The 11,537-nt window shown below is 36.9% G+C and overlaps 3 pseudogenes across 3 annotated transcripts; 2 read left to right on the top strand and 1 right to left on the bottom strand.

The window, feature by feature from the left end:
• Nucleotides 1–727: 727 nt before the first annotated feature.
• On the bottom strand, nt 728–2,501 carry E03A3.10 (annotated as a pseudogene). The gene is made up of 3 exons: nt 2,425–2,501; nt 2,163–2,321; nt 728–1,003 (listed from the first exon to the last, which is right to left on the bottom strand). Coding segments are annotated over exons 1-3 (512 nt in total).
• Nucleotides 2,502–4,367: 1,866 nt separating this feature from the next.
• On the top strand, nt 4,368–8,882 carry E03A3.1 (annotated as a pseudogene). Its single transcript has one exon. A coding segment is annotated over exon 1 (4,515 nt).
• Nucleotides 8,883–9,187: 305 nt separating this feature from the next.
• On the top strand, nt 9,188–10,775 carry T02C12.4 (annotated as a pseudogene). Its single transcript has 4 exons — nt 9,188–9,306; nt 9,359–9,640; nt 10,456–10,623; nt 10,674–10,775. Coding segments are annotated over exons 1-4 (671 nt in total).
• Nucleotides 10,776–11,537: the final 762 nt, after the last annotated feature.

The raw sequence follows: 11,537 nt of genomic DNA, 5'->3' as shown, positions 1-11,537 counted from the left end.
TTCAAATTTTCTGAGAAAAATTTTGGCGGGACTTTCCAGAAAAATATTGAAACCTCTAGATTTTTCTGGAAATTTATAGAAAAATCTTGAAATTTCTAAAAAAAATCTGAAATTCTTGAGAAAAATCTAAAAAGTTCTAAAAAACCTGGAAAATTCTAGAATTTTTAGAATAATCAGGAAACTTTTTGAACTTTCTAGCTAAACCTGGAAACTTCTAGAAAAATCTGGAGACTTCTATGATTTCCTGGCACTTTTCCTTTTCTACCCCGCATTTTTTCTGGAACATTTTCTTTGATAAAAACGTGAACTTTATCTGTAATGTTGTTTTCTGAGCCTAAAAATAAAAATAGTATTAAAATGAACATTCACGTAAGAATTAAATTCAAATAATTTAATGGTTGAAAAAAAAAAAATTCTAAAAAAATTTAATATTCTGGAAATTTCTTTAACTTTCTCGATTTTTCTAGAATCTTCTAGAACGTTCATAAAATTCGCTAAAAGAAAAGATTTGTTCAAACAATTTATTTTGGAGCCAGTCGGAGCACGCGCTTTGCGCGTGCGAACGGCTGGTTTTAAAAGCACGCCATCTCAATAAAAGAAAGGAATGCTTCAAACCGCTTACTTGAACTCTATAGAAGGAGCTAAAGCAACGGATAATTTAATTGAACTTGCTCTGAATGTATTTTCTTGAATGTTCAGTTTAAAAGTTGCAAATGTATGTAAAGTCTTACATGAAATAACGTGCACGTTTCTTTTTGTTCCATTTCGAATATTCGATATCTTTCAAAATTACGTTCCAATTGGGTGAAGGACCAACATTTCTCAAGGTAAATCGTTTTAATCTCGGGTTTCCTCCGCCTATCCAGTGATGGATAAATTTGTTAAACACTTCTTCTTGAAAAATACTATAATCGAGAACTGAGATTTCACATTTCATGGTTTTTAAGTCTTCAAATGTCATCCATCTTGCAGCTTCGATAAGCAATGTATCCACATTGAAGATCTTCAATAGAATTATTGATTTTTTCGATTTTATACATGGAAGGTTTTTTGAACTTGTGTGGAGCTCTAACTAATCGTAGAATATACAAGAATATACAAATATAATTTAGAGTGTGAAACTTTATTTCCCTCAAAATCCATGCCCAATGAACAACATTTGTAATGAATTATTTTAATATATAATATTAGGTTGCACAAAGTTGCACAAGCCATCGCATGGAAACAACTCGTTTTTTGGCAAGAATGGTTAGGAATAAATTTCAGCCAAAGTATCAGCAAAAATGAAGGTTTTAACTTACTTCAGAGATTCCTTTTTAACTCTGATAGCGACCACAAAATTAAAACCGTGGCGCCCCACTAAAAAATTCGATTGCATCTGAATTGATGTCTCACAATTTTAAAATATGATATACAAGAGTAAATTAGCAAAGAAAAACAGGAAGGGTTGAATTTGCGATGCTGTTAAAATAGTTAGGTTTTAGACAATTTTCCTCATTGTTAATGGCAAAAATTGCATAAAATGTTTTTGTGTTCACCGAAATTTACTTAAAGGCAGAGTACCGAAATTTGAGACTTTGCTTTTTTAGACCCAAAATGGTCCAAGACTACCAAATTTCGTAATGAGCCGCTCTGAAAATTTTTCAAAAAAAGTTATGACCGCTCAAAGTTTTGAAAAAAATGACATTTTTTAAATCTAAAATCTCTTTTTGGAATTTTATTACGTGTTATTTCGTTAATTGGGATGCTTTTTCCGTCGATGCGGACACAAAGTTGTATCATATTTGTGCCCGCATCGGCCAAAAAAACAGCTCAATCAACGAAATAACACGAAATAAAATGCCAAAACAAGAATTAAAGAATTAAAATCAAATAAAAATTAAGTTCCAACCGCTGCGACACCGAGAAGTTGCCAAAGTTTGAGATTTTAGCTAAAAATGGGCCACTTATTCAAATTTTTGAGCAGCCATAACTTTTTTTGACAAATTTTCAGAACGTCTCATTACGAAATTTTTTGGTAGTTTTGGACCATGTTGGGTCTAAAAAAGCAAAGTTTCAAATTTCGGCACCCCACCTTTAATATTTTTCATTTTTATTTCTAATACAGACAAGCATCCCACTAGAAACGATGCACCTCTAACGTATTCAAAACGGTCACTCACTTGTTTTTGTTGAAATTTTGTGCTCAACGCTGATCGGGCATTCAATTCCCTTATTTGATTGATTTTTCCTGTCAGAAAAGTATAATGGATATCCTCCAGTAATATAAACAGTGTGACACCTGAGAAACATGGGATGGTTGATTAATATCTTCACATGCTCTGCAAAGTAAATTGTGTGAAAAAAAATCCTTTGAAACGTAGAATTTTATATTTAGAACGATTAGCTATTTAGTTAATCTATTTAGATTAGTTAATGACTTACATTTCAAGAAGTTTCATCTGTTTAATAACACGTTTGAAGCAAATAAATGGTAATGAAAACAGTTTAAAAGATTTCATTGCGATTATTTTCAAAAGTAATCAGAATCAATTTATTCACGATTCAAAGAAAAATGGCTCAGTCCAGAGTAATATCTGTAGTGTGGGCTTGCGTATAATGTGACGTACTGCATTGTAACACTCGTGACCCAGACTTTAGGTTGTAACAGCCAGAGAGGATAAGTTAACAGACACCGCGCGACCAGCTGCCGCGCAGAAATGTCAAAAAGGAATACCAGGGGGGAGGGGGGGGGAAATCAATAGTTTACGGTTATTTCCATAGAAAATTTCTGGATGAGAGCATTCCGTCGCACACCATAACGACGCTCACCATCTTGATATAATGTTAAATAATCGGAGAAAGAGACCTCTAAAATCCCGAATATCCATGACAAACAACTCTTACAGTTCGAGCAGAAGATGTTCTGGGTCACGCTGCACTCGTCAATATGTAGATCGAGAAATGATTCGGGAAAATTTAGCAATTGTGTTTTATTGTCGTGTGGGTTTCCCAATCATGTATCGATTACATAAAAATTGTATGCGAAAGAATTTTAAATGATGCAGTTGTTGCGTTCCAAGAGAATGAATTTGTTATTTAAGTTGCTTTCATTAGCAACCTCGCGCGAGGCACCATAGCCCAACAGGTAAGGGCGTCGGCGTTATTAGTTCAATCCCCAGCAAGAACAGCAAGATGTGGCAGAAGTGGTATCCCGGAATGAGACGGACGGCAGGGTCAGAAAGGGTGGGAACAACGGCGGGGACAGGAAACTGTCAAAAAAAAGATTTTCATTTTCGATATCGAAAACCACTTCTAATTAGCAAGAAAGGCACTTCTAATCGACTGAAAAGCATTTCTAATTACGGTGACTCTAGAACTGGTCGAAATAGCTAATTAGAAATGGGTTTTTGCTAATTAGAGGTGAATCTATGTTATCTGAGTTTTTACCCACTTCAAAGTGCTTATCTGCAGATAATTTTTTTTAGTAATGAACTAGTCTAAAGGTCTACTTTCGAATGACATAAGTTTCATTCGGAAGTCTAAAAGTGAGCTGAAATACTTTCCTTGTGAGTGGAGTCCACCTTTAAGGAATTTTCATCAATTTTTCAAAAAAAAAATTACTTAAAAAATTAAATATACCAACAAAAACATGCATTTTATAAATCCTGAGAAAAGTATGAAAAATCAATGAAAATCTCACAGAGACAAAAGTTTGAACCTACAGTACTCTCTTTAAAGAACACTTCACACCTTTTTGCAATCAGCAAACAGTTATTGTGATGGGACCCGATACCGTATTTTGCGGCGCAAAATCTTGCCTCTGAGTAATCTGAATATGTAATAATTAGGACTGTCACCAAAAAACAAAGAAATCCATCTGAAAACCCAAAAAGACGCTCACAAATCCATGTTTTAATTCCCTCCAAAATGAAAACTACAAGAACAATCAGCGATTTGCTCTGCTCACAAAGCCAATCACTGATTGGTCTTGTAGATCTTATTTTGGAGGATATTTAAACAGGGAATTTTTTTTTTAATAATTGAAAAAAAAAACTTTAGAATTTCACTAAATGTTGGGAAGTCACGTGAACGTCCTGTGTGGCACTAACGTGTTCGCCCGGACGTAAAGATCTTATCACAACATTCCACGTATTGGTTATTTATTATGATGACAATTCAGTTCTTACTTTTCACGAGTATCTAATATACTCTCTATCCTGCACACCTGCTAACTACAATATTGCTTATTTCTTGCTCAATAAACTCTTCTACAATATCAATACATAACAATTGGCGATCAGGACTTCGAACAAATGCCGGGAGGTAAGAAAGATAATAAAGCAGAGGGGGATGCTAATGCAGCTCTCCTGCAAACTCTTGCCGCTATGAGAGCCCAAATGGAGGCTCAAGGGAGAGCGTCGCGTTTAGCTCTTGAAACACAGACTAAAAACGCTGAGCGTCAGCTCGCGCTTACCGAAAAGTTGATGGAGGAGAATCGTTTTCTCCGTGAGGCTAGTGGTTCTGGGGAAATGCCTAGACAGGCTGCTGGGGGTGAATCCCGCGTTCAAAATAATGCGCGTATAATGTCTGATTTAATCAAGCGCGTTCCAAAGTTTCAATATTCAGTTACGGAGCCCGACACCTTCAAAAGATGGTGGTCGCGCTACCAGCTAACCTTCACGGAGGATGGCAAAGACTTAACTGAACGCGAACGAAACAGAATGCTTTTAGAATGTCTTGAAGAATCGGCATATCATCGCTACGTGGATTCACAAAGAGATGTGACAGATTTTCTCGGAATTCCATTCACGGAAACTCTCCAAAATCTCACCAAAGCGTTTGGTTCTCATCGCTCGATGATGATGCGGAGACAACAATGTCTTCAAATTTCGCGCGCTAATGGAGAATCACTAGACCCACTGGAATACTCAAACCGAGTTGGAGACGCAGTCCTAGAAGCAAAACTTGCATCCATGTCTACTGACGAGTGGTCTGTATTCATATTCTTGCGTGGATTAGATGCGCCTGGAGACAATCCGGCTAAAGCTTATCTTATGCAGTTTTGTGAAACAGCTGAAAAGAAGGGCGAAAAGCTCAAGCTTTCAGATATCCACGACGAATGGATCCGTTTCATCCAAATGAAACAACAAACTAAGGTCGTCTCAGCTCTTCCAGTCAAGCCTACTCCTCAACAAGCAGTCGAGGTGAACAAAGTTGATCCTCGCACTCCCAAAAAGAAGAAGTTTAAGCAGAAGCAGAAACATTCCAAGTCTGGAAATGAGAAAAAGGAATTCATTCCAACATGTTTTACCTGTAAAAAATCCGGCCATACTGCTCCGAATTGTCCAAATAATTCAAACAACAATTCTAATGCTGTTCCAAAGAATGGTAAAAGATGTCAAATCATCGAAGTTGGCGGATTAGAAGTTGAATCTGAACCATCGAAGCACAGCCTGACTGTGACTGTTGAAGATAAAGATTTAGCGTTCCTTCTAGATACAGGCAGTCAAATCACGTTGATTAACGTCGATAGTTGGAAAGAAATTGGTTGTTTTTGCAAAAAGTTACTCATAGCATTTGCTGCGCGAATGGGACACCAATGACGGTTAAGGGTCGAGTTCGTGTCAATTTCAAACTCAAAGAGGTCGATTACACAGACTATGTGTACGTGTGCGACCGAGACACAAACTTGATCGGGACGAGTTGGTTGAACCACTCTCCAGAAATGCGTGCTGCCATTGCTATTATGGTTAATCAGGTTGTTGTCAACACTGATAGCGAAGCAAACCGTCTTGCCGAGACTCTCAAAAGGGAATATCCTGACGTGTTTTCTGACGAATTGGGTCTTTGTATTAAAGAAAAAGCTCAATTACGTACTGAAGAAGGTATAAAACCGGTATTCAAAAAAGCTCGTCCAGTACCTTTTGGATCTCGCGAAGCTGTGGAGAAAGAGTTATTTCGACTGAAAGATATGGGTGTCATCACACCAATCACCTATTCCAAATGGGCTGCTCCAATTGTAGTCATAAGGAAAAAGGAGTCGAATAAGATTAGAGTCTGTGCAGATTTCAAATGTTCAGGTCTTAATTCAGCTCTAAAAGATGAAATTCATCCGCTTCCCACATGCGAAGATTTATTCGCCAAGTTGAAAGGTTCAGTCTTTTCAAAGATTGACTTTCGTGACGCCTATCTTCAAATTGAGTTAGATGACGAATCTCAAGAGTTAGCAGTCATCAATACTCACCTAGGTCTATTCAAATACGTGAGAATGGCTTTTGGGTTGAAGCCTGCACCGGCAGTGTTTCAGAAGATAGTGGATAAGCTGATTTCGGGCATTCCTGGAGTGTCTGCTTATCTGGATGATTTGATTATTGCTGCTAGTTCTTACGACGAACATGAAGCCATCCTGCGTCAACTCTTTGATCGAATCCGTGAATATGGATTTCGAGTCAGTCCTGAGAAGTGCATGTTTGCAGTCTCGGAGATCTCGTTTCTGGGATTCATCGTGGATGAAAAAGGTCGTCGACCAGACCCAAACAAAGCGTCAAAAATCCGTTCGATGAAGGCGCCAGGAGATCAAAAACAGCTATCATCATTTTTGGGTGCTGTGTGTTTCTACAGTCGGTTCGTTCCGAAAATGTCGGAATTGAGAGGGCCACTCGACAGACTCATGAAAAAGGATGTCGAATGGTCGTGGACAAAAACTGAGCAAATCGCTTTTGAGAAGCTCAAGAATACAGTTGCTGATGCGACTATGTTGTCCCACTTTCACGAAGATTGGCCTATAATTGTTGCCGCTGATGCAAGCAACTACGGAATAGGAGGTGTTCTTTGTCACGTCAATCCAGACGGTGTCGAAGTTCCCATTGCTCACTATGCTCGATCGCTTACAGCTACTGAACAAAAGTACAGTCAAATCGAGAAGGAAGGATTGGCGTTGATCTTTACAATCAAGAAAGCTCACAAATTTATTTTCGGAAGAAAATTTAAGCTTCAGACAGATCACCAACCGCTTCTCGCAATCTTCGGTTCGAAGAAAGACTTACCAGTTCATTCGCAAAATCGACTTGTGCGCTGGGCCACAACCCTCATGTCATATGACTTCGATTTGAGTTGTCCACTTCCAAATTTGCCAAAGCCGACTGGTTGTCTCGTATGATTCAGGAATTTCCACGTAATCAAGATGATGTGGTTATCGCCGAAATCTGGGACGATGACAACGATGATTCCTTGAGTTCCAACTTCACTCCAGTCATGCAAGAAGACATTCAAGTAGCTTCTGAGAAAGACTATGAAGTCTCCGCGGTGATGAAATTGTTATCGGATAATTCCTGGAAATCAAAACCGGATACCGATATCGAGAAGTACTGGAGTCGACTCAAGGATCGTTTGAAGATCATACAAGGTTGTTTACTTGTTGATGATCGGGTAATTGTGCCAAAACAGCTACAATCAATGGTTCTAAAACAGTTACATGACGGTCATCCAGGAGTAGTGCACATGAAACAAAAAGCTCGTTCTTTTGTCTTCTGGAGAGGTCTCGATTCGGAGATTGAGAAACTTGTACGTCAATGCAACAACTGTCAAGAAAACGCCAAAATGCCAAGAGTTGTTCCATTAAAACTTTGGCCGGAACCAGAAAAACCTTGGACACGAATTCATGTTGATTTCTGTGGACCACTAAATGGACAGTGGTTATTGGTTGTCGTTGATGCTAAGTCCAAGTACGCGGAGGTCAAATTGACAAGAAGCATTTCTGCCATGTCAACGGTGGATCTGATGGAAGAGATTTTTTCAATTCATGGTTACCCGGAAGTTCTTGTTAGTGATAATGGTACACAATTTACCAGTCACTTCTTCAAAAAGATGTGTGAGTCTCATGGAATTATTCACAAGACATCTGCTACTTATTATCCAAGATCTAACGGAGCTGCAGAGCGCTTCGTGGATACTCTCAAGAGAGGTATCGCCAAGATCAAAGGAGAAGGTTCAGTCAATCAACAGATTCTGAACAAATTTCTTATTAGTTACCGCAATACGCCGCATTCCGCTTTGTCTGGTGCTACACCAGCTGAATGTCACTTTGGTAGATCAATCAGAACAACTATGTCGTTGTTGATGCCGAAGCCAGACGCAAATCATCAAGCTGATCTTTCTGAATACCAGAAAAAGATGAAACAGCAGTATGATTCACGCAACGGTACGCGCGCTAAACATTTCCAGGTTGGTCAACAAGTTTATGTCAAGGTTCAACATGGAAATAAGTCGGAATGGGATTATGGAGTTGTTTCGCGGAAGATTGGTTCGGTGTTGTACGAAGTGCAAGTTGGCTCGAGGCTCCAACGTTCTCATGTTAACCAGTTACGGTTGAGATACGGAGACAAGAGCAGTGTGGAGAAATTTGAGGATACAATTTATCCGATGTTCTTCACTTTTGCCAATCATTCGGATAAGTTTAACAATTCTCCTGGTTTTAATCACGTTTCGAGTCCGAGGGTCCACGGGGGGGAAACTAATATTTTTTATTCTGCAGGTTTGTCCGCAGATAGTTTGCTCCCAGCTTCTCAACGTGTTGGTTTGTCGAGGGAGGACGGTGGCGATGCTGACAACAATTCATTGGTTTTACCTAATGGGGATTCCGATGCTAACATGGCTCGTGGAAGACCTAAAGAACTAAAGAAGAGTAATAGCAAAGTGCCAAGTCATCAATCAACGTCCAAGCCTACAATGCGATCAATGAAGTCTACAGTGCTCACGAACGTCTCAAGTGATCTACCAGCCACCGACCTAAGTCATTCTTTACGACGAAGCCAACGACTCCGCAACGCTTCGGCACGATATACGGGTCAACGGAACATCCACAACTGGTCAATGCTCCACTCGCAACAGCAGCATCCACAACCCTGCTGGTCGTACGATTAACTCTCGCCCAGTTAATGGCAACTCGTCACTTAAGGAGGGAGGTGTTGGGAAGTCACGTGAACGTCCTGTGTGGCACTAACGTGTTCGCCCGGACGTAAAGATCTTATCACAACATTCCACGTATTGGTTATTTATTATGATGACAATTCAGTTCTTACTTTTCACGAGTATCTAATATACTCTCTATCCTGCACACCTGCTAACTACAATATTGCTTATTTCTTGCTCAATAAACTCTTCTACAATATCAATACATAACACTAAATTTTTCTTTACTAATTACAGATGTCGTCATGTTTCCATTGCCAGTTTCTTCGATGACACCGAATGCCGTCCGTGCAAGACAAATTATGATTACTGTAGAGATTCCACTAAGACAACCAGAAATCCTGACGATTTTATTGTTAGTTCATTTTTTCTGCTAAATTTCAAAAAAAAACCCCCAATTTTTGCAGAATAGCGAAGCATCAACAGGAAGAACAAAGTTCAGAAAGTCTGCTTCTTCTGGAGAAAGTGGATTTGATAGTGTATATGGAGGAGGAAAACGTGGTGAAGAAACAGAAGATGAACTATTATCAGCTGCAAGTACATCGAAAGATGCAATGGATCGAATGGAACAAGAAGAAGCAAAACGAGTTCGATCAGTTATTTCCCAAGAATTTGCGAAACGAAGACAGGCGTCACATGTGAATGTGATTAAACCGGAACAAAATGTTATTAAGAATGTGAGTCTTGAGGTGAAGAAACTCGGGAAAAATATTGAAACTTGAAAAATCGAAAAAAAAAATGTTTAGATAATTTAAAGAAATTTTTTTAAATCAAAATTTGTTTATTTTGATCAGAAATTTTGCTTTCAAAAATAGAAAAAATATTCAAATTTTAAGTAATTTTATGAAAATTGGAAAACGAACATTTTTTTTTGTTGATAAATTTCAAAAAGTTCGATAATTCTTTTTTTTTTAAATCAAACATTTTTTGATGTGAAATTTTTCTTTACAAAACAAAATTTTATTTTAAGAAATTTTATTTTATAAAAAGAAAAGAAAATTTTAAAAAAATTACGGTCGTGCCGAGACCTGGAATAATTGAAAATCGAAAATTTTCGTTTCATTTTTTTGGAGAAGTTTCAGAAACTTTGCTTTATTGTTTTTAAAAAATGCATCTTTTTCTCAATATTTTTTGGAAAATTTTTGCGCTTTTTTCTGAAAAACACCGAAAAATGTAAAACTTTTCGACTAGAATTTTGATTGGAAAAGTTTTATTTGCAACAAAATTTATTTGGACAAGTAATAATAAAATTTAGGCACAAAAAAAAATAAAAGAAAATTAAGAAGTTTTAATTTTCGATTTGTTTTCTTCTTTCTTTCAAAAAATAATGGATTTTTTTGTTAATTCCCATAAAATTCGATTTTCTCTGAAAATAAAAAAAAAGTTTTATTTTTATTTTTCTTAAGTCAATTTATTTAAATTTGAAAAAGATTTATAATAAAATAAGACATTTTTCGATATAATTCCTACAAAAAGTTGTTAATTTTCCTTTTTTTTTCTTCAGACTCGAGAAAACTGGGTTCGATTTCTTCATCGTGCTCTTGATTCAAATTGGATTGTTTCGGGACCACCAGCTGGTGTTACAACGAAACAATGTGCAGAACAACTGGAATATGGACTATATTCAATTTCAAAAAATGAGACAACTTATAAGAATAAGTGTGGACACAAGGTAATTTGTGATTTGGAATCTTTTTCTTTTAGAAAAATTCATATTTACAGCTGGCTGAAATCAAGAAATTGACACTGAAGAATGCTCCTTTCGCCTACACAAATACAGAAGTTGAGCAGAATGGATTTGTTAAAGCTTCCAATTTATCATAGAACAAACATTTTTATTTTTATCTTTTTTTGTATCCTGATTTTTTTTAATTTCTTCAAAATCTATTTCAGATTATTCCATTTCACTTTATCTATAAAATATTTTATTTTAAAAACTTCGTGTAAGATATGGAACAATATTATTACAAGTTCACTCCCAGCACGAGGTTTTGGGGGTAAAATCACACATTTTTTAGTTTCTATGTTTCTCCCTATTCACAAAAACCAAGAGACCGGATCCATTCAAAAGTGTCCTCTTTTCTTCTTGTCTCTAAGTGTATATGTTTATCAGATAGTTCTTCATCCTTTTTTACTTCACTTTCCGTGCGCGCGAAACATTTTTTATTCAGATTTTTTGTTCGTTCTTGTTCCACTTAAGATTTAGGATGGAAAGGAAGAATTAATTGAAAATGTGTCAAAATGACACTTGTCTTTTTATGGAATTTTTGAGATATATAAAACTAAAATTTACAATCTGAGGTCATGGGAAACCAAAACTTTCGAGTGCGGCGTTTAATTTACTGTCAATATTTCGTGTGAATATAATTTTGCGATTTTTTCACCAAAATTACGGTACTCGGTCTCGACGCGACAGAGTACTACATTTTCAAAAGTTTATTTCTGCAGAGTTTTCTTCTACTGATCATAGTTTTTTTGTTGTAGTTTACTTCTAGTTTTTGTATGTTTTTTATTCAAGTTTATAAAAAATAATTAATTAATAGGTTTTAATGGAAAAACCACTAAAAATTGCGCAGAAGCAAAAG

Source organism: Caenorhabditis elegans, chromosome III (assembly GCF_000002985.6).
Source record: "Caenorhabditis elegans chromosome III".
Taxonomy (NCBI): domain Eukaryota; kingdom Metazoa; phylum Nematoda; class Chromadorea; order Rhabditida; family Rhabditidae; genus Caenorhabditis; species Caenorhabditis elegans.
The sequence above is the reverse complement of the archived record's forward strand: the minus strand, read 5'-3'. Positions and strand labels throughout refer to the sequence as shown.